General features: G+C 37.7%; 1 protein-coding gene across 2 annotated transcripts in view; it reads right to left on the bottom strand.

Annotated features, from left to right (window-relative positions):
- Window positions 1-1,172: 1,172 nt before the first annotated feature.
- Window positions 1,173-23,886, bottom strand: part of LOC128242889 (neural-cadherin-like) — a 58,415-nt gene continuing 35,701 nt past the window's right edge. For both annotated transcript variants that reach the window (XM_052960291.1, XM_052960289.1), the window contains exons 14-38: window positions 23,589-23,781; window positions 23,087-23,233; window positions 21,050-21,165; window positions 20,631-20,804; window positions 20,016-20,337; window positions 19,349-19,647; window positions 18,879-19,058; window positions 18,438-18,673; window positions 18,024-18,187; window positions 17,471-17,728; window positions 16,679-16,906; window positions 14,525-14,639; window positions 13,564-13,748; window positions 13,095-13,324; window positions 12,139-12,410; window positions 11,305-11,671; window positions 10,864-11,097; window positions 10,332-10,548; window positions 9,890-10,068; window positions 9,249-9,543; window positions 8,868-9,069; window positions 7,929-8,173; window positions 6,822-6,950; window positions 6,339-6,437; window positions 1,173-5,968 (exon numbers count right to left, since the gene is read on the bottom strand). In XM_052960291.1, the coding sequence (XP_052816251.1) occupies window positions 5,712-5,968; window positions 6,339-6,437; window positions 6,822-6,950; window positions 7,929-8,173; window positions 8,868-9,069; window positions 9,249-9,543; window positions 9,890-10,068; window positions 10,332-10,548; window positions 10,864-11,097; window positions 11,305-11,671; window positions 12,139-12,410; window positions 13,095-13,324; window positions 13,564-13,748; window positions 14,525-14,639; window positions 16,679-16,906; window positions 17,471-17,728; window positions 18,024-18,187; window positions 18,438-18,673; window positions 18,879-19,058; window positions 19,349-19,647; window positions 20,016-20,337; window positions 20,631-20,804; window positions 21,050-21,165; window positions 23,087-23,233; window positions 23,589-23,781 (5,343 nt within the window). In that variant the 3' untranslated portion in view covers window positions 1,173-5,711. The remainder of the gene's footprint in view (window positions 5,969-6,338; window positions 6,438-6,821; window positions 6,951-7,928; window positions 8,174-8,867; window positions 9,070-9,248; window positions 9,544-9,889; window positions 10,069-10,331; window positions 10,549-10,863; window positions 11,098-11,304; window positions 11,672-12,138; window positions 12,411-13,094; window positions 13,325-13,563; window positions 13,749-14,524; window positions 14,640-16,678; window positions 16,907-17,470; window positions 17,729-18,023; window positions 18,188-18,437; window positions 18,674-18,878; window positions 19,059-19,348; window positions 19,648-20,015; window positions 20,338-20,630; window positions 20,805-21,049; window positions 21,166-23,086; window positions 23,234-23,588; window positions 23,782-23,886) is intronic.

A 23,886-nucleotide genomic window follows, 5' to 3' on the forward strand; every position in this document is an offset into this window, starting at 1 on the left:
CTGTAACTCTATTGTTCATTATGGCCCCCTTGGAAGAAGAGGGGCATATTGCTTTGCACATGTCCGTCGGTCTGTCGGTAGACCAAAGCTTGTCCAAGTGAGAACTCAACAATTCCTGGACGTATGGTCATCAAATTTGACATGGAGATTGGGCCTGACCAGTAGATGACCCCTATTGATTATAGGGGGCATAGGTTCAAAGGTCAATGTCACAGAGACCTTTAATGGTAAAAGGATTTTAAAGCCTGTCCGAGTGATAACTCAACAATGCCTAGACCTATGGTCATCAAACTTAACATGGAGGCTGGACCTGACCAGTAGATGACCCCTATCAATTTAAGAGGTCTTCGAAAGGTCTAAGTGACCTTGAATGATAAAAGGTTGTCCGAGTGATAACTAGACAATGCCTGCACCCATGGCAAACTTGACTTGGAGGTTGGGCCTGACCACTAGATGACCCCTATTGATTTTAGGGGCCATCGGGTCAAAGGTCAAGGTCACAGTGACCATAAATGAGAACAAATAACAAAGCTTCTCCCAGTGATATCTCAACAATGCCTGGACCTATGACCATCCATATTGAGGCTGGGCCTGACCAGTAGATGACCCCTATTGATTTTAGGAGTCAAAGGTCAAGGTCACAGTGACATTGAACGCAAAAATCTTGTCTTTGTTATAACTTGACAGTGCCTGCACCCATGGCCCTCAAATTTTACATTTAGGTTTTGGGTGACCAGTTGATGTCCCCTGTGGATTTTGAGGTCATAATGCCAAAGGTCATGGTCATAACTCATATTTGTCATTACAATTTCATCGTATTTACTTATTCCCTTCTGCTTAGAGGATACATTTTTATCTTCAAATATCAGTCATCATCTGAACATGATTAAAAATTGTACCTATTATCCTTACACTTTGAATGGTCATAATCTAAAAACTGCCTCAAAGGCATCCAATGTCAATGACAAATCAGCAGTCATTTTGGTCCATGCATATTTCATTCAATTGTCGAAATAATCCTGACAACATGGTGCTTAAGGGGGGCATAATGTTTGACAAACATCTCTTGTTTTAATATTGCATTGAACATTTAAAGAGGTGATAAATAATACAATATGATCTAAGTTACCCTTGCTACATTCAAGGAGATATAAAAAGACAATCATTTTTAATATAAACATTTTATTTTTCAAAAATATATCAAAACATGATGATATGACATTGACAAAATGTAACATAAATCTTGTATTTCTCACTTGTCCCTTCTCAGTTTTCTATGACTCCGTTTCCTACCTACAAACAAAATCTAACATAAATGGAATGATAAATACATACATTTCACTAATTTATCTAAGCTACTACAATATATATTAGACTCGGGACAGCTCTCACCAAGAAACGAAGTAGTTCACCTAATAAACTATCATGAAAAAATAAGCTTGTAAAAACTAACTTGTGACAATAACTTTGATATCATGTTATAAATTATTTCCAAATATTTAAGATACAACCTGTAAACTATATAATCATTATTATATATTGTAACAACTAAAAACAAGCAATGTAGTTTGATTGTACATCCGGAAATACAAATATACAAGGAGACTGCAGTAAAGAACAGTACTGTGGAGGGACACTGTGTCACATAGAGAAAGGTTTGCACATGTTCCATATTTTGATTTAAGGAGACAGATGACAAAATAAAGCATATAGAAATGAGACAAGAACTATCCAAGCATTATAGAGCTGTAACACGGTGAAGTTTGTTTGTCCACCACCTATATAGAAATGAGAGGGGGTAGTTTTATCAACCGGGGGTTGATCTGAGGGTTGTTTTGTCCGGCTCCCAGCCCAGCTTGATTGAGAAATAAATTGTGGTCTAATAACACTAACAGACAAATTCAAATAGTTTGAGTGAGATCAAACATCATAATATTCATAATATTTAAGTTACTTGATTCTATATTATTTTAAGCATATTAAACATTACACTGCCATTGTTCAACCCTGCAACAAAAACATGAAATGCAGCAATGTACATTTATAAATGTATAGATATCTGAAGGCCTGATTCCCAACTCTATAATGCTTGGACTTGAAACTGACTAGGCGGTAACACAACATGGCGTGAACATACATACAGAAAACATTGAAATTCTGGAGTCAGTATAAACAAGAATAATGATGTAAAATAACAAGAAAGAAATTTTCTTCGCTTCTAACCACAACACAGAATGGCAGTTCTAGCTTCATAAAAACATGCTCCAAACACTAGGAATTATTTTAGAATTGAAAGAAACCATACCCAGGTATGGGTGGCCTTGGAGTGAATTTGAAGTTTTTCCATAACCTTAGTTACATTTACACAAACAGCACGCACCACAAAAGTGTGTATACCAAATAAAATCTAAATACAGAGCAATAAGATACAGTATGATATAACACAAGCATAAATAATAAGCTAAATACACAGAGCAAAACGATGCATTCACTGATAAATAAATGTAATACTGTTTTAACACAACCAAATCGGGAGTATAAAGAAACTTAATTGAATCATACATTATAATACAAACTAATGAAAATAACAGGTTAAAGGATAATTAAACTAAAGCTGTAACAAAATGTGATTAATACCCCCGCACACACAAGTGTATGAAATATTGCCTGGATGGAACCATTAAAGTAATCAAGTGAAATGTTCTACACTGAAGGTAAATATGACACTGAATAGTCAATAATAAAAAGACATGAGGAAGATTGGAAAATATTGGTACTGTCATGTGGCATAAATTATCATCATTTAGGCTTATATAGCAAATCAAATTAAGTTCACAAGGTAGCTGCGACCTTTACCTTATATGTAGGGACACCGGTCTTAAGGGCGACAGGTCCTCATGCTATGAAGGTCACTTTTGCCATACAATTCTAAAATCCGACCAATAATGAGAAAGATATGGACCAGACAAAAATGGGACAGACAGACTGAAAAACCGACAGACGTGACGATGTGCATGATTCTTACATAGTGCCACTTCACTTTGTAAAGCAGGGGTATAAAACATGCAATATAGTATACAAATAAGAGACCTATTGACATTGCACCTTGAATATTGTAACATGTATATGAGCCAATCATTTAATAATTATACATAAGTATGAAAACTGGAGTAAAACACTTTCAATAGTGTGAACAGTGTGTTGATATGTCACAACCTTAATATATACAAAACATGGACCGTGACACAATCATGAAAAACACCTTTATGAACAACCGTCACACTTGTTATTTTCTAGCTCGAACACTTCAAAGATTGAATTCCGCCTTTAGTTAATATAGATTCTATTAGAAATTTGTTTTTCTATGAAAGTCAAACACTTACATCATGAGCATCGGTGCAAATATATTTTTACAAATTTCCGACGCATGAAACTTTTGTCAAGGTCTACTTTAAATATAGTTGACTTCATCTGTTTAAACACTGGGTAAAAGCCTGCACAAATGTTTCTAAGATTAAGTATTGGGTCATATAAAACTGAAAATTACCATGAAGTATGTTACAAAGTTCTGCAGCACGGAGGAATTACTTTGATGTAAACATATCTCTTTTTGGGAGTAATACAGTTTTGAAGCACAGTATGCATATGATTCAAAGTTTTATGACTGTTAACAACACTCTGATATTGGTCCATTATAGTGAATTGTAGCAGTTGTAATATATGAAACATTGTGTATGGCAAGGCTGTGCGCTATAACCAATCTTAATGAACAATGAGAGTAATAGTAGTTATCACAGTGAAAATTCTGAGATTGAGTGTTTCATAAATAGTTTTAGCCAAACATCATTAAGACTTTGAAAATGTAAATACAGAGTACAAGTTTATAAACATTTTTAACAATCATATGTATATTATGCAACAGTTTCTTTGGCAAGAATAAACTTCGTTTTAAAAACAGCATATCTTTAAGTAAGTTAACTGAGTATAAGTATGTCTACTAAAAAATATATCTTACATAGTGAGCTTATTTATAACAAAGGCAACAGTTTGCCCTATATTTTTGATAACTGCACAAAAAGAGTTTTTATAAAAAAAGAACAAATGACTGACATGCACGTAAGCCATCTACCAGAACAAGGTCAGCATTAACATTACGCATGTACCAACCTATACAAACTTTACAGACAAACAACTGGTAATGCTAATGTAACCTTCAATGTTCAGTGTAGAAAAACTACCGTGGAGACATACACTTGATTAGGCCTAAAAAGTAACTGTTTGTTAAGGGTTACATCCCCAAAATTATTAGATAGAGTAGGTTGGGATATTATTTTTCATTTTTTTTTTCCAAATAAACTTTATGTTAAGATCATTTAATTGCAAATAGCACTATTTGTTATGGAGCTATATTCAATCAAAAATTCTTGACAGTTTATGTTTATAAAAAATGTGTTGTTTTTAAAAAAAAAATTAGGTAGGTAGGGTCAGGTTACCGGAAACAAACATTTTTTTGTTAGGCCTTACAATGCATGCAAAACCAGTAGAACTCGAGATACTAGCCAAAAACATAACATCAAGGGTAAACCAGCACATGATATCTTCAATAGTACAATAATCTCCCATCCTTGATGATTTCATGGAGCATGTTTGTACAACTCCAATTGTCCAATGTTGATTACCTCAGTATGCATATTAATATAAGACAGGTCATTTATCTTCATGAAATGCTTGTGGCTAATATTCTCACAATGACCACTGACAATAAATAACTATTACACGATCATTATATATATAATATACACGCTAATCTCATTTCTACAGGAATGCCTGCAAGTCATTTTATATGTGATTAAATGTTCCATACAATGTTGAAAACAATCCTTAAATGTTCAGGGCTGTTAACAACATAGTTTACATACCTCCATTATAGTTCACATTAAAATGCATGAAACCAATCATAATTGACCATGAATTGATTTTTATACCTATTTTTTGCAACTGCTAACTTAAATCAGATCTACCTCTTGTTTTTAAACCCGCAAATCATTTACCCTTTCTATGACTTTTCCTCCAAAATTGAAGCATTATCTTTTTATCTTAAAATTTAAGGAATTTCAATGAGGATTATTACCAACAAACAATTAAATTTAGTATTTTACCTGAAACACATGATGGCTTTACTGCTGAATTGTCTTTTGCCGTGTATGTGTTTAGTAAACTAACATAAAACAATGATACATGTAGTTTTTTGGCATATAGTGTGAAATAGAGGGTTACATTGGTATGTTGCCGGAATCCCTGTCAACACTGCTCTCCTTATGATACAATGAATAACACTTCACAACCTTTGTACAAAATTAGCACTTTGTAGACACAACACCATTCTGAAATGAAGTTACTATTATCTGTTTCACATAGCGCTGAACCAACAATTGTGGATATTAAACTGCAACAACTTATACACACTACCACAGAGTTTTACGAGTATTTAACCAATACCCCACTCATACTGCACAATGGATGCTGTTAAACTGCAATCATAAAGTATACTTTTTTTCAGGATGTCACAGAGCATTCTTATAGGATAACTTGCTCTTCTAAAGATCTCATATTAGCAAGCATTATACCTGTTTTAACTTGAACCCAAAACTGTCGGTTTAACAGAATGTGAAACACACTAACATTAGTTACATTGACTAAAGATCTCGTCGTTAGAGCCCGAACTCATCCTCCCCTCCGTACATGTTCGCTAGTTTTGCAAACTTGTGTCCCCAGTCATCTAGATATTGGTAATCCTGGTCCTCGGACCCGGATGACGTCTGAAGAGAGCTGAGTGATCCTGCGTCACTGCCACCTCCCTCATACACAAACTCCCGTACACTATCGTGGGGTGGGGCACTCGGGTCGTTGTCCGCATTGTCGAGTCGATGTTCTATGAAGTCACCCACATCTGGTCTCTCTCCAGGGGCTGGAAATGGCAAGATATAATTTGGTCATCAAAAGTAGGATTGGGCTCAACAAACATATACCTTATAAAAGGGCTTTTGTAGTTTGCAATCCAGCTAACAAAAATATGCAGACAAACACAAAAATATAATATACACTGTTTGTGACTTTTAACTTATTTTGGTCAGTTACACTTAATTTTAGGCGGCCTTTTTGGATCAATGTTGTTAATCTTGTGTATGAAAAAACCCCACTTAATACAGTTAGAATTAAATCATTCAAGTTCTGGAAGTACCAATCAAAACATGAAATCAACCAAACAAGCACAAGACAACATATTCTCCACACACCAAAGCACTAACCACTGGAACTGTACTTATGAAGTTCTGTACCTATTTTTCCATAGAGTCTACGGTTGATTGGTCTAAATGTGTCCATCTCGTCCGGTTTCCGGAGACGGCTGATGTCATAACAATCCTCATCCTCTTCCCCTGTACATGACAACGTTAATCCTCATATATGTTTTTTAACTTTTATTCTGTTCAGTAGCAATCATTTCTATGCATTATTCAACTTTCACTTGCATCTCACACATCTTTTAATCAACTTAAGTTTTTTAAAATGCAGTAGAAATAGCAGATGCATGTGACAGCAGATTTATTCAAACAATGGATGGAATGCCTGGTAGCCTTATGAAAAATGGTAAAACTACATGTGAAATGTATATTACTCCCAACCAAGACATTATAATAATGGGGGGGGGGGGGGGGGTGTGTATGGAAATGAAAATTATTTATGGAACGAAACTCTTGTTCTTGGCTTACATCCCTCAGGCTGTCTCACTTATAGAACCCCTGACTTACGAAGCCACATACCTGCCCCCTCCTCGTTGTAGTTCATCACATTTTCCCGGATATCATCGTCAGGGTCAATTTCTAGGATGTACTTCTCGGGGTCCGTTCTACGCTTGTACCGGATCAGTAGGAACACCAGCAGGGCAATGACTGAAGGAGAAAATCAGGGAAATATATAAACATTCTGGTAATTCTACAAAAATACAAAAGCCATCACAGGCTTTGATAGGGACCCAGAATGAAAGTATCTTTGACAATGGGAGCAACTTGTAGGTATGTTAACAGTCAACTAGGGAGACAATGCCAATCTGGGCCAATTGCAAAATGTTGCTAATAGATTTGAATTTTACTCATATACATCTTTTCATTTACAATAAACTAACTATTCATGAATTTTACCAAGGGAAGATAATCATCAAAAAACAATATGTTAAAATGTATGTGTAAAAGTTCTCACTGTCATCTTTCCAAGCAAAGCAATGCCAAAACAGCTCAAATAAAGTTTAGTTTGTGGCTGGACCGAAAGTCACAGTCCCCCCTATTCCCCGGACCTGGGAGGGCAGTGGTTACAGAAAATGGTGCATAATACATTTCAAAGGGGGCCAAGATTCAGACCTATGGATTTAAGTTCTTTAAATGTGTAAGAAAACATATTGTCATCAACCACTTTCCGTTAAATAATTATTCATGTCTTGAATAATTTTCAAACATACTTGTTTGTCAAGGGAGAAAATAAGGGAACAACTGGTCACAGATTTATTGGTCTATCAAATGTGTTTGGTCATCATCGCTATCAATTAATGCTTTACATTTCATTTACTTTATTCCAAAACTTTCAAGTTCTGATGAAAAGTAAATTCATTTGGTAAAACACTTCATGCCAAGAGAGGCAGTTTGGAAAATAGCAACTTCTTGAAATGTGCACCAGTGCAACATTTAATTGCAAGCGAAATTAATCAATCCATCAACTTCTTTCGATATATAGAGCTCAAACATTTTTTTCTCAAATTTGGAAAGAAATAGTCGCAGTTAACACTTCTTGTACAACAAACAAGTTAACAAAATATTTTATTTTTTTCAATAGTGAACAAGAATCATTTGTTTATTGGTTCAAGTAAGCACCCTTACCTAGGATGACAAATATACTGATGATAATGATGATGATGAAGCTGGTAGTGAGCCCGGCCATCACGACAGGTCCAGGGCCCTGGATGTCACACAGTCGCCCAGTCCATCTGGGCGGACATACACAGGTGAAGTTGTCTGGGTAGGCCTTTGTGATGCACTCTGCGTCCTCAAAACATGGCGTGTCCCGCTCACAATAGTCGATGGGGAAACAGTTGTACCCACTAGGGTACTGGCCCAGACGACACCTGAGAAACATCCATATGGATGAAGAGAACATGGCAATGTGCTATTGTCACTGTAGGTGATGAATGCCCCTAAAGTGCCAGATAGATCAATAAAATAAAGCTACATTCAGGAAGAATGCTGAAAAACTATATAAATTAGTAAATTATATGCAGGATCCTATGATTATTGATGTCAAGTGTGGGGAGCAATGTACTTAGAGCTAAGGGCCTGGGATTTGCACATGATATACGGTTAGATAAGGAACTGGATAATGTCGCATCTGACATACTGCCTTTATGTGCCAAACACTTGCGCCATGTTATTTTAGAATTCCCTCATGCATGACAAAAGTACGACCCGGATATGACGCCTATTTTATAAGCTCATATATGCAGAATTCCATAATTATTAACCTCTAAGCATGATCTTAGCATGACCTTGACCTTTGAGGTATGGACATATATTAATAATTAGTCCAATTTCATGATACAGGTATGTGCTGTATCCTTCAACATTCATTTATGCAAAAGGTCTATCTTGATCTCTGCCTTAAGTTCTCACTCTTTTGACTGTGGTAATGTTTTGAAATCTTCAGGAAATAATTCCAGAGCTTTACTTTCTTTATTAAAAATTTAAGGTTTAAGATTATGTATGATTTGAAAGACATGCAACGCATGATACTGTGTAACATAATTTTCATAATATCATCCATACCTGCATTCATGTATTCCCCACAGAGGGAAGCACACGGCTGAGAATGGGCTTCCACTGGGGCAGATAACTCCTGCACAATCCTCCCGTACACAGTCATTCTCCACATGATACTCATACTCCAGTGTGGCTGTCTCGCTACGCTCATTCTCAGACCGAACCATTGGAAACCACTTCCCGTTCAGACGGACATCAGTAATACATGCTGAAAATTGAGAAACATGCATTTGTCATGCAATTGAAACAAGATCCACAGGTTAAATATGACACACAGATAAATAAACAGATAAATACAAGCAAACAAGAAATTGTCAATAAAAAAATAAATAATTCTCTTTATGAATTTTTTCAAAAGTTTGTTACAGTACGGAGTGCCCCACTTACTCTCATTGAGGTCCTGACTGTGCACGACAGGCTTTGTCCTGAACACGACGTTGGCCCCGCTAACAATCCCGTACATGTCTATCTGAATCAGCTCCCTGCCACCAAGGCTACCCCATGTCTCATTCCGGTACCGACCCTCACCCCCGTCCATCTTGAGCTCAAACCAGCGTCCAATACGCCGCATGTGCACCGTGTGCCACTGGCCGTTACTGGCACGGGCCTCGGTGAGAGAGAGGACAGACTCCCCGCTTGAGCCTCCCAGGTTGTACAGTAACTGGACACGGCCTTGTACCAACTAGTCAAATATATCAAGGAGTAGAATCACAATAATAACATACCCTTTTTCACTGGAATCCCAGTCTCATCTGCTAGAATTATTATTCAGAAACAAAAATCTTTATAAGAATACTATAAACTGATGTAATTTTAAATGCAACAATTCAGTTATATCTGGTTCAAGATATATTTTGGAAACAAGATTAACACTAACTTATAAAAATACTATAATCGAATGTGATTTTAAAAGCAAGAATTTTGGATTTTTTATGTACCGCAGCTTTATTATAATTATAACAACAACAAACGACCAATGAAAAGGAAGAGTACAATTTACTATAAGTCAACTGCACTAGATCACCTACCTCAAGTGTGATAAACTCCTGTGTATTGCTGGGTAGGTGGAGCAGTATACCGTCCGGGTCGCGTGTACGGAACCGCACCTGTATCTCTGTCTGACGTGTGGTCAGGTCAGCGTTCAGGAACTGGTGCTTCAATGTCCAACCCAGGAAGCTGGACAACTTAAGGTCTCGGATTGCTGTCTCTGTAACAAAATCCACATTCATTTGATTTTTTGTCGTTTGGGTACTTTTATTGGCATGTTTTTTGTACTCAATTTTTTTTTTATCAAATCTACTGGTAAGATGTCCAACTTTTGTCTATTTCGGCCTTTGGAGATATTCTGACATTTTTAAACTGTCACTAAATGTAGTTCAGGTCATATGACACCAAAGCAGGAGTTAATTCCTATCAAATGACCGTGATAATAAGAGCATAAGAATATACCCTCTGTTGATCCCTACTCACCTTTAGTACAGGCCTGGTTCCCGTTTCCTGCAGGCCTGTATCCCGGCTTACAAGTACACTTGTACTGGGCATTGATCATGTCGGTAAGTTCACAGATGCCGTGAGGCCCACAAAGCGGACCCCCAGGGCTGCTAACTCCGCATACTTCATCCTCATCACTACAGCCATTTTCATGGTTCTCTCCCTTTGAATATGGGCCTGTGTACAAGTCGTATAGCTGCAATGGATTCAAAAAGATTTTTTTTCACTTAAATTCAACTGAAAAGTAATGGGTTATTCACCCGATTTGTTTTAATATATTATTGTCCGTAAATTAGTGCATGTGCACATTTCACTAGATTTCAAAGACTGTTATCTGACATAAAATAAAATTTACATCTTACAACAGTTGAGGTTGAAGTGTATGTAAATGTTTAAGATCTGACAAGGCCAATGTCCTAATCAGTTACCTGCATGAAGCTTTAACACCCTAATAAATCTTTAATGCTGCAAATCATCAAAAATAAAAGTTGAACATCACCAAAACCTGTACCTGTCCATTGTGTACGAGGTTGCGTACACATCCCTGGTATCTGTTTCCCCTCACAGCAGTCGGGTACGAGGGTGTGGCGTACCTCCCGCCCAGTTGTAACATGGCGTTCACATTGAGGAACATGTTGTCCCCCGGAGAAGAGCCAGTCACCTCGCATGGGGAGCGGTCAACAGCTGAGTCCTGTATCAGGTTTACATCCAGCATGTCACACCGGTCAACTGTCAGGGTCACAGTCTGGAAGATAGATAGCCCATTTACTGAATGTACTGTTTTACTGACTTTCAGCTGGTGTTAACAATATCTAAAGAATTTCAATTTCCAGACTTTAAATCAATCAATTTAATGAATCACAATCAATCATACAGATTGTTTTATTAGAATCATACATCTAAATGTGTTTTTTTGAGGGGGTAAATTGAATTGTATATCAAAATCTATCACCTTTCCCTTTCTGATGATGTCAATGTGATGCCAACGTCCATCGTCTAGTTTCTGGAGGTAGCGTTCCCCTTTCTGGTCACGGCCATCCACAGTTAATGTCAAAACACCTGACCCATGGTCCACCTGTAATTCCGGGTAACCGTCCACCAGCGACAGGGCGATATAATCTGTCGGGTCATCAATACCTAATTCATCAACAGGACCGTTGTAGAAAATGAGGCCGTTCGGATCTTTTGCGATGAACTCTATGCTGGTCACGCTTTCCTCACACTGGGAGAGAGGGGCGTACAGGGCGTAACCTTTAGATAAGCTGTGTCGCGTCATCTGACAACGGGGACCGTCAAATCCCTCTGGGCAGTTAACACATCTGAATGAAATAATATGTCCTGTTTAATTCATATTATCTTGCCTTTGTCCAAACAGCATTTAAGAATGATCCCAAAAATAAAACACTGATCTACACAAAATATACTGAACAAAGGTGCAGAAGCAGATACATTGCATGAGAGAACAATTCGAAGAGCTAAAAACAAACTGATATGAGTTTAACTAGATATGTATTGTTCTTTCAAATCTAACTTTTAAAACTATCAATAAAAACAATAATTCAGTATGACATATTTTGAATTATTTATGAATGCACTTATCCTTGAAAGACAACCACATTAGTATATTCAACTACAGAAGAAGATTCATGATCTGTATAAGCTTTTAAAATTCTTTAATATTTAGAATGTAATATAATTATGTTGTCACTTGTATATTTTCATGAAATAAATATGTTTAAACCAAACAATAATTAAACCACCTCAGCATGATTTTAGATCTACCCACCTGATATCCCCCCATTCGTCCTTCATGCACTGTCCTCCATTCAGACAGTAGGTCGGGGAACACCCAACAGGGGCCGAGAAATCTGTAGCCGCACAGACACACTCAGCCACCACTGATGTGCCCACACCCACAAATGAAGTGCCATTAGCATTGACATAGTTTGGGGTGTCTGCCACCTTGAGGATGTTAGAACAGCCGCCAGACTCGCATGTCTCTTGTAGACACATGTCAACATTCACCATGATGATCTTGATACCAGCGTCCTTGGCAAACTGAAAACGGGGACAGAATAGAAAACCAGAGCTATCACAGTCTTGTCAATGGAATTGTTAGACATATAAGGTGCTCAACAAACAATGCTGACCAACTATGAAGTTTCACATGACTGTGTAGGTGCCATTATTTGGGAGAATCATGCATCACAAAATGTTTCAGACCATTTTTTGCGTTATTAAGGACCATAACTCTTCAATGTGAATTGTCATAAAAACTGCAGGTAATCAATTTCTATACTCACCAAAACACTTTCATAGCTATATCTGACACAAGATTTTGGGACAGGATTGGACATGACCTGACGTGGCATGGGGGTATAACAAAGGGAAACAAACAAATAAGAAAAAAATATAATGCACCACCAAACAGCTTTAACATCTTATTCCATACTTACTAGCTGTTTGGGTTTTAAGTTTTTGCCACAACAGTTATATTCTTTCAATAGCAAGTTTATGCTGTCACATTATATGCTATATCATGATTTAGATCACATTGTTGCCTGTTTCTTCAATTTTAACGTTCCTCACTACAAAACATGTCTAGAATCTTATAGCTATTTTTGAAAACATTGCAATAACTCCTGTCATGCCAATTAATTAAATCTTTAATGTCATACAATGTTTTTATTATTCTTATTTCATAAATTCCCATGAATAATTTCACAGTTCTAGAGAGCTGACCTGGTCCTTGTCTAGGGCAATGATGCCGTCAAGTTTGCTGGGAGGGTAGTATGGTGAGCCATGGGCGGCATAGCGTATCTCAACATACTCCCTGCCCTGGCCGTTCATCACGCTGAATATGGCTACATTACGCTGAGGCACACTCAGTTTGCTTGCTAGCAGGGTCTTAAACTTCTCATATGGACTCTTGCCATTGTTCGGCTGTGTGATAAACTCCTCTGCCGTCATTCCTGTATTATAAAGAACAGAGATTCAAACTGTGCCTGTTGTCAAGGAATAGTATTGATCCAAGAATGGCAAGGAATATGCATCATCATCATCATCATCATCATCATCATCATCATCATTGAAATGACAGAATGAGAAGATACTTTTTTTGTGCAAGTAAGGTAATTATCATTCTATGCAACTTCCATCACATCATAGCATTTTTAATATCAAAGTAGAAATCAAGACAAAAATAATCTACCTATAAACCGGAGTGATCCGGAGCTGAAGATGGCATCATCCGTGATTTCCTCCACAATGACTCGTACAGACGCGGTTGCGTTGATGTGCGTGAACACCACATAGTCGTGAACCTTCGCCTTGAAGTCATACACTCCAGGGGGCGTGTCCTTGTTCATCCTGATCAGGCCATCATCATAGTCAATACTGGAATAGTCAACAGTTTAACAGTTTTAAAGGGTCCTACAATACGATCATCTCTGCTTAAATTTGTCCTGCTCTTCAGGAATACAAGTCCAAATCATGTACAACTAAGGTTGAGCGGGCTCTTCTTACCCCAGGTGACTACAGCAAAGAAGCCTTTATATTTTTCATGAGCATGTTTACCTGCAAATTCTTAAGATGTAATCCTTTTGTAGTTTCAATTATTAACTATCATTCAAAGGTACTACCTTTGTACATGAATTTCTCCTTAATAATGTGAACAACAGCTAAACATTGCCTTTAAATTACTACCGTAAGTACAAAACATATTTATGCCTTTTCAACAGGGCCAGGTAAACATTTGCTGCTCAAGTGAATCAACTTATTCCTGTTTGTGACATTCCAATGAACTTCAAATTTGTTTTAAATTAACAAGGCCCAAAAAGGTGACTACAGCAAAGAAGCTTTTATATTTTTCATGAGCATGTTTACCTGCAAATTCTTAAGATGTAATCCTTTTGTAGTTTCAATTATTAACTATCATTCAAAGGTACTACCTTTGTACATGAATTTCTCCTTAATAATGTGAACAACAGCTAAACATTGCCTTTAAATTACTACCGTAAGTACAAAACATATTTATGCCTTTTCAACAGGGCCAGGTAAACATTTGCTGCTCAAGTGAATCAACTTATTCCTGTTTGTGACATTCCAATGAACTTCAAATTTGTTTTAAATTAACAAGGCCCAAAAATGTTAACCTTGGCAAACTGTGTTACCTAAAGAACCTGGCCATTTCGGGCGGACTGTAGAAATAGTAGTGCTTATCCACCACATCCCAGTCATCCAGGTCTGGGGCGTACACACTCCCGATCACTAGATCATCTGTAACACCTGCAGTGGGGAAAGACAATATATAGTCATGTCCAGGGCGTACACATTCCCAATCACTAGATCACCTGTTACACCTGCAGTGGGGATAGATAATATATAGTCAGGTCCAGGGCGTACACACTCCCAATCACTAGATCATCTGTAACACCTGCAGTGGGGAAAGACAATATATAGTCATGTCCAGGGCGTACACACTCCCAATCACTAGATCACCTGTTACACCTGCAGTGGGGATAGATAATATATAGTCAGGTCCAGGGCGTACACATTCCCAATCACTAGATCATCTGTAACACCTGCAGTGGGGAAAGACAATATATAGTCAGGTCCAGGGCGTACACACTCCCAATCACTAGATCACCTGTAACACCTGCAGTGGGGATAGATAATATATAGTCAGGTCCAGGGCGTACACATTCCCAATCACAAGATCATCTGTAACACCTGCAGTGGGGATAGACAATATATAGTCATGTCCAGGGTGTACACATTCCCGATCACAAGATCATCTGTAACACCTGCAGTGGGGATAGACAATATATAGTCAGGTCCAGGGCGTACACATTCCCAATCACAAGATCATCTGTAACACCTGCAGTGGGGATAGACAATATAATGTCAGGTCCAGGGTGTACACATTCCCGATCACTAGATCATCTGTAACACCTGCAGTGGGGAAAGAAAATATATAGTCAGGTCCAGGGCGTACACATTCCCAATCACAAGATCATCTGTAACACCTGCAGTGGGGAAAGACAATATAATGTCAGGTCCAGGGCGTACACATTCCCGATCACTAGATCATCTGTAACACCTGCAGTGGGGATAGACAATATATAGTCAGGTCCAGGGCGTACACATTCCCAATCACAAGATCATCTGTAACACCTGCAGTTGGGATAGATAATATATAGTCAGGTCCAGGGCGTACACATTCCCAATCACAAGATCATCTGTAACACCTGCAGTGGGGATAGACAATATATAGTCATGTCAAGGGCGTACACATTCCCAATCACAAGATCACCCATAACACCTGCAGTGGGGATAGATAATATATAGTCAGGTATGGGGTGTACACATTCCCGATCACAAGTTCATCTGTAACACCTGCAGTGGGGATAGACAATATATAGTCAGGTCCGGGGTGTACACATTCCCAATCACTAGATCAGCTGCAGAGGGGATAGACAATATATAGTCAGGTATGGGGCGTACACATTTCCGATCACTAGATCACCCGTTACACCTGCAGTGGGGATAGACAATATAATGTCAGGTCCAGGGTGTACACATTCCCAATCACTAGATCAGCTGCAGTGGGGATAGACAATATATAGTCAGGTATGGGGCGTACACATTCCCGATCACTAGATCACCCGTAACACCTGCAGTGGGGAAAGACAATATATAGTTATGTCCAGGGCATACACATTCCCAGTCACAAGATCATCTGTTACACCTGCAGTGGGGATAGACAATATATAGTCGGGTCTGGGACGTACACACTCCCGATCACAAGATCATCTGTAACACCTGCAGAGGGGAAAGACAATATATAGTCAGGTCCGGGGTGTACACATTCCCGATCACAAGATCATCTGTAACACCTGCAGTGGGGATAGACAATATATAGTCAGGTCCAGGGTGTACACATTCCCGATCATCTGTTACACCTACATGACAACATCTTGCCATATACAACATGTTACCATCATGTAGACTACCACTATGTAGACAGTGGTTCATTCTACTGCTACTTTCACAGGCAGTTAAACCACATCACTGCACTGACACTTTTAATATTGTGTTTTTTAATAATTGTGGCATATCTTACAAGAGATCATTTTCAAGTACATGCATTCTTTTAATACACTTTCCATGTTATGAATTGAACTCCATACTTGTTAGAAGAAAACTTCTTTCAAAATAATGTACTATGTCGAAATGCTAGCATATTTTACTTGACATAAAAATCAGCCAAACACTAAACAATTTGTTAATTTGTCAATGTACTCAGTATTATGTACGTGTCTCACCTTTGAAGTCATATTTATACATGAAGATCTCTTTATAGCCATCACTATGTGGGTGGTTGTTTTTGTCACCAATCTCTATAGTGAGTGTGCTAGTTCCTGTTTTACTGAGCTGACTGCCAGTTCCCCTCATGTCAGATATGATGATAGGAAGGTAGTGGTACTTCTGCTTCTCTCGGTAAAACTTCTTCATGGCCGTAACAAACCCACTACCCCTTCCATTGTCACCATCTATAAAGTAATATGGATGTGTATGGTTTGTTTCACATACTACATAGCAGGTTCCAGCTTCATTTGAAAGAATCAATATACATGTATTGTTTCAAGCATAGGAACAGTGGTAATTTGATAACAGTTAGGTGGTCATCATGCATGGAACTCTTCAACAATCAGGGTTGCAAATAACTACAACAAATACAATTCTCTGAACTCCAGACCATTACCTGAAATTGCTGTTCGCCATTTTACAAGAAACTATGATTAAGAAATTAAATTAAGTATGGCCACTCCAGTAATTATCCAAAGTAGTAAGCACTCATTTCTTTAGAGAGGTGCTATATTCCAGGATGAATAAATCCAAATGAATGTGTAAAAAACCTTTAAATAAAGAAAATATGTCAAAAACATGAACATTCAATTATATTGGAGCATTTCGAAAGATATAAAAAACAGACCGGACCAAAGAAGCAGAAATTTCTCATCTTACATCTGGTCTCTACAACTACAAGTACACAACAAACATGTACACAGATACTTCCAAGATTACATTTACTGCCATAAACCATTATAACCTACTTGGTAGGAAATCCATGGTAAAGTCTAAGTCCCCATTGTTGCAGGTTGGGTTTTCATCACATGGTGGCAGAGAGAACTGGAATGGTGCCCCATACTGAGGAGTGTCGGGGTCAACGGCGCTGAATGCAACCACAAACCGTGGAGGGTCCTCCAGCTCCATCACCATTGGTACTCCATCATACACAAGCTGTGGGGCGTTGTCATTCACATCATCCACAAATATCCTGAGGGTGGCTGTACCTGTCTGGGGAGGGTAGCCTGGAAAACACCAATGTTCAGCAACTTGACTTTGAATGCTTTTCATTACAACCAAAAATGATCCAAGTTGTGTACCATGAGTATGTCAAAAAATAATTTTAAATTCACCATTTTTACCAAGTCCTCTTAATTTAAATTTTACTGACAATACGTGAAACTTATAGGAAATTTATTAAGTACAAAAAATAGAGAAAAACTTTTAACATAATCTTTATTTATCAAAGGCGCTTTGTTTCTAACAGAAACTGTTCTGTAAAACATTGTCACTTTAAAGAACTCTCTACAATTTTCTAACCTTTGTCTACAGCGAGCACATGAACCTCGTATTTCTCATCCTCTGACCCCACCAGGGCCTCTCTATCAAGGGTCTGCCCATCGAGGCCCCGCTTTACCGTAACCTCACAATTGGATGTCACTGTGAACCGTCGACCTGGGTCCGTACGACGGTCAATCTTGTACCTGGTGGTGTTGACACAGACTTAAACACTTGGTTTACATTTGTGTAAGACTTAAACATTGTATTAATACTTAAGATTTTACAACAAGCTTTAACTTATCACCAAATTTTACTTTGCTGGAAATATATAAATTCCTGGATGATCAATGCCATTACTAAAGCAAATACTGATTTTTTTAAAGAAAATGGATACCTGTAAAACAACAACACTTATTATTAAATAAGCATGTAAAATACGCAACTCCGACTTACTGAAAGTCCTTATTGATGCCATCATCCTTGTCTGTGGCGCTACAATTCCATAGACTGGTCCCTATGGGGATGTTCTCTCGATGTCGAATGTTCATGACCTTGGGGTCAAATACGGGGGCGTTATCATTATAGTCTTCCACAGTAACCTCGATGTAGGCCACGTCCCGGTGGGAGGGGTCACTGTCCTGGACGTACACTGTCAAGTTGAAGAATCTCACCTTCTCATAATCCACCTCCTGCAAATGAAAGAAACACTGATCAATCTTTATTACTGAAGACAATCTGTAGGACACTTACGGTACTGTCAGATTCACACAAATAAGTTTTTAAGTATGAAGAACATTGATGTAAATTACAAAATGAAAAAGCAATATTGGAATGAATAAATCATCTTGTGTTGACACAAGATATTCTTGAGTGTAACAGTGTGAGTGCACACACCCTGAAGACTTTCAACACTCCAGCATTGGGAGGGATGGTCTCTATGAAGAAGTACGTCCTATCGCTGTCCTTCAATGTGTAGGTGAGTCTGGCATTCTCATCAATGTCCCGATCTATAGCAGTCACAGTCTTTACTGGGCCTGTCTTCTGATTTTCAGACATTGTCACTTTGTAGATTTTCTGCAAAGGAAAATTAAATGCATTCATTATCTTCATACGATATTGAAAATTGATGATTGCAATAACTCATATTAACATCAGCATTTTATGAACACAAGGTAAATGTTTACATAAAAGTAAGCTGTTTACTCCAATTATTCATAAAGTAAACAAAAACAACACCTGAATATGTTTCAATGTGATGATGGCAGTTTACAAGATCTTGAAAAGCTGTAACAAATCAGAGCTACAAAGAAGCTCAAAGCAATAACTGAACATGAAATATTTTTGCCAATCAAGCAGCCACCTACATCAATGAACTGTGGTTTCTGGTCGTTAATGTCAAGTATGCTGATGGTGGCTGTGGCTGTACTCTTCCTCTGTTCTGCGCCCTTGTCTTTGGCAACGATTGGCAGGTAATACACTGATGTCTTCTCACGGTCCAGCGAGTTGTTGAGGTTTGTCTTGATGAGGCCGTTACTATTGATCTTGAACAGGTATTCCCCGGTGGGTGCAGCTGGTGGGTTTCCATAGGCATCAATCTCATATATAACCGTGCCGTTGTCACCGGCGTCATAGTCTGTTGCTACTATAGTCATCACTGAATGGTCTGGGAAAATGAAAAAAACAGTCATGTTAAAAAATTACGCATTTATCGGCAACCGTTACATGTACTTTTATCATCTGTTGCTTTTTTGTATCAAGACATTTAATCTACTATGAATTTATTTATTTTTAAGTTTTTCAATGGATGAAAATTTAAACATTAACAGATGACAATTAGAGTGAATGACAACACCAGAATATGACACTGAAACCCCAGTGATGACAAAACTCTTTCTTAAACTTGATAAATATATATAATTTCTACAATCAGGGAATAAACATGATAAATAGCCCGCTGAATTACTATAGATATAAACTTAGTGGAATTGAAATTATTTCCAGCCTTTTATTTGGTTGATACAAAGTTAGTACCTTTATCAGAGTGTTCAGGCACGGCTCCCTGTAGGTCGCTCTCCTTGAAGACAGGGGCGTTGTCATTGATATCCTGTGGTTTCACCTTCACATACGAGAACCCTGTCAGGGCATTGGCAGTGCTGGGCTCGTCCTCGGCAAGAACGTTAAACTGGTACACATCACGTCCCGATGGTAAATCGCGGTCCAGGGGTTTAAGCAGAAAGACCCTGCCTGTGTCTGGTTCGATCTTGAATGTGGGGTTGTTTGGATCAGTACCTTCCCCGGATATGGAGTATCGGAAGTTACTATCTCGACTCACATCTTTGTCTGTGGCTGACACCTGTAAATTAATTATGCCTTGATCAAATAGTCATTACCTTAACATTCAAAGCATGCAAAATTAACAGCTTAATCATAATTTGATCATATTTCAAAATACTTCAAATTTTATTAAATTGAATTAAGCTATAAAATGTATGTCTTAACTGGTGAAAGAATAGGTTTCAAAATGCTTCCGAAAGTTTAATTTGATTAATTAAGCTTTAAAAGGTATGTCAGAACTTGTATAAGAACAGGTTTTCGAAATCTTCAGAATTTATTTCGTCTTTAATTGTATTACAGTTTTGTCCTCACCTGCACGAGCAGCTGTCCACCAGGTGGAGGCACCCTTTCCTCCACAACAGAGTTTACCTCGTACACTTTCTGTGAGAACTCAGGGGCGTTGTCATTGACATCTGTTACCTTGACGATCACCTCGGTCGACCCCTCGAACCTCCCATCCTGTACTATCACGCGCAACTTGTATTCCTGCAGGTGAGATATTAACAATGTAAGAACTTTTCTAGAAATACAGAGTGACAATAAATAGCGATCCAGCTTTTAATTCCTACCATTATGTTTAACTATAATTAGGGCTTTATATCTGGCGTGGACCATCAATATTCAAAACCAACTTGCACATCGTACGACCTCAATTATTGGGGTACTGTAAGTTGATATTTTAACTAAAATTCGCAACATACCACAGCATGGCAGCCACTGGCTCTACTTACAGTGGGCGGAGTTTCATAGTCAAGTGTCTTGGCAACATAGATGTCTCCAGTCTTCTGTTTGATCCCAAACACGTTGTTCAGGTTGCCCTCGGTGATTGTGTATGACAGCGTGTCTTCTGGATAACATATTGAAGAAATTGTATTGAAAAGCAAAACAAGTTAATCTCTGATCAAGGATAATTGAAGAACATCATCTTATTCCTAGTTAATTGTACAGTATCAAATATTCCTTGAAGCTTGAAAAAAAATAAGTATGTTTTCTGAATGACAACCTTACAGAACTGCTTGATAAAAATGAAAGATATGCTCTAGCATTTATATTGTAATTATTAAATGATGTAATAAACTTTATTTCATGAACTATGCATTATCTTGTATGAGCCTTGTTGATAAAACCCTATTTCTAACTACACCTGGCTAACATGGACACAAAAACAAAATGAAAATGATGACAATGTGATGAAGACACTGAAATGAGAGTGAATGACAGCACTCAAATATGACAAATATATGAGAATGAATGAAAACACCCAATATGAATGACACTGAAATGAGAGTGAATGACAACACTCCAATATGACACTGAAATGAGAGTGAATGACAACACTCGAACATGACACTAAAATGAGAGTGAATGACAACACTCGAATATGACACTGAAATGAGAGTGAATGACAACACTCGAATATGACACTGAAATGAGAGTGAATGACAACACTCGAACATGACACTGAAATGAGAGTGAATGACAACACTCGAATATGACACTGAAATGAGAGTGAATGACATGCGTAAACAAAACTCTACACAGACAGAGACTATCTGAGAGTAAAAACTGGAGTATGTGGACAACAAACAAAATATGAACATGAATATACATACCAGACCCTTTAATAAATAACGATTTTTAGGAATTATTTCTCCAGTTTATGGTTGCAAATTCAATTTAAAATGCAGTGTTTTGCTTTGTAACATTATCAAGTGTGGTTTCCAATATACTGTGAAATCATTTATATTCGTTGTCATGAAATTTCGTGGTTTTCCGATAAATAACATTTTCGTGGGTACTTGAATTCGTGGTTTTTCAATTTTGAAAAAAAATCTGAAACTGCGAATGTCCTTAGTTGTCTACATAATCACCACGCGCTGGGCTAGTGATTTCTGTCTACTATGTCACACGGTTTATGACACTCACGATAGTGGTACGACATGCCAATTAGTCCATAAACCCATGTCAATTATCGCTTTAATTGGAAGTTAGGTTCTTAAAAGATGATGCACCCTGATCAAAGATATAGATAGGCGAAGCTATTGAATACCAATTAAGAATTTTGCAAACTGTAAAAACACTCAGAAGGTATATTTGAGTAAACAATCAATGTAATCGATTAAATATTTCATTAAAGAAAAAAAATGGAGGACCAACACTAAACACGCACAACTTGTAAACCTGGAGATTTTCATGAACAGCACACGTTACAGCATGCGTTTCTGTCATTTGGTTCATAAAAAAAAACACAATGAATGATTTGGTTTATTATTTGTTAAAAGCAGATATATTTACAAAATGATAATGGTAAGATATACAGTGAGTTCGGTATTTATGCTATATACCGCTGTATACTGCGATCTCCGTAAAGAAGATACTAGAGTATATACATAACAAGGCAACTGAAAAAGTGAATAAAGGGTCTTTATTTTGTGGGATCTTGAATTTGTGGATAACCAAACCCACGAAAAACCACGAACATTAATGCCCCACGAACATTAATGATTTCACATTAATTGAGTCTACCACACTCTATTTTATGTCACTTAATTAGAAACAAATAATGAAGTTAATCAGTACAAGTCCGTGAACTTTTACATTAATTCTGATTATAGATGATAGTCATTAAATGTGAAATGTCTTGGTTGTAAAACAATTTATGTTATTTTTTAGTAACAGTGTTTTTACGAAGTTAATGGGTTGACCATGATCAAAAGGAATGTTAATGATAATATTCACCGCACAGCTATAACCCATCAACCACATACCCTTGTCCTTGTCGGTTGCGACCACAGTGATGATGGCGCTGTTACTGTCAGGCCGGCGTTCCGGGACTGTGATCTCCCAGCTGTCCTTGATGAAGTATGGAGGGTTGTCGTTCTTGTCTGATATCATCACTTGCACAGATGCAGTCGCTGAAAAAATGGTGAAAACTGAATAAGAAATATTCATACTACTAAAATTAAAGTATATGATCATTAATTCCATGTCAGCAGACCTATCACATCAATTCTAAAGAATACCGGTATTATGACTATGTATTGTTTTCAGTGTAACCATTGGTATGAACAAATTCTATTCTTGACAAGCATTATGATTATGGGCAATTTAAATGCACACTGTATGCCAGTACAGTGTTACATTCAAAATAAGTTAAAGTTCAAGGTCATTGCCGAAATCTAGACATAATTTTCAGATGAAGGACATTGAAAGTAAAGCACCCAGTAACTCCCAAGTACAAATGTGACTTTGTATAACCCTTTCACTAACCACTGTTAGGTGTATTTTCTGGGAAGTGTCCCGGGGCATCTGAGTTTTTCCCATCAACAGCCTTGACCTTGATGTAGTAGACACTTTGTTCTTCCCGGTCGAACTGGCTGCGGGTGGTGATCACACCGGACACCTCGTCAATGTTGAAATGCATGTATGCATCATTTGGGTCCTGCATCAGGCTGTACCGTACCTGATAAACAGAATGAACAACTACTATGCAGTTCAATATCCATGTCACTTGAGTGCAAAAAGACAATATTAAAACAACTCAAACGCAATACTTCAACAGTTTGAT

The sequence above is a fragment of the Mya arenaria genome, chromosome 8 (assembly GCF_026914265.1).
Source record: "Mya arenaria isolate MELC-2E11 chromosome 8, ASM2691426v1".
In the NCBI taxonomy this organism is placed as follows: domain Eukaryota; kingdom Metazoa; phylum Mollusca; class Bivalvia; order Myida; family Myidae; genus Mya; species Mya arenaria.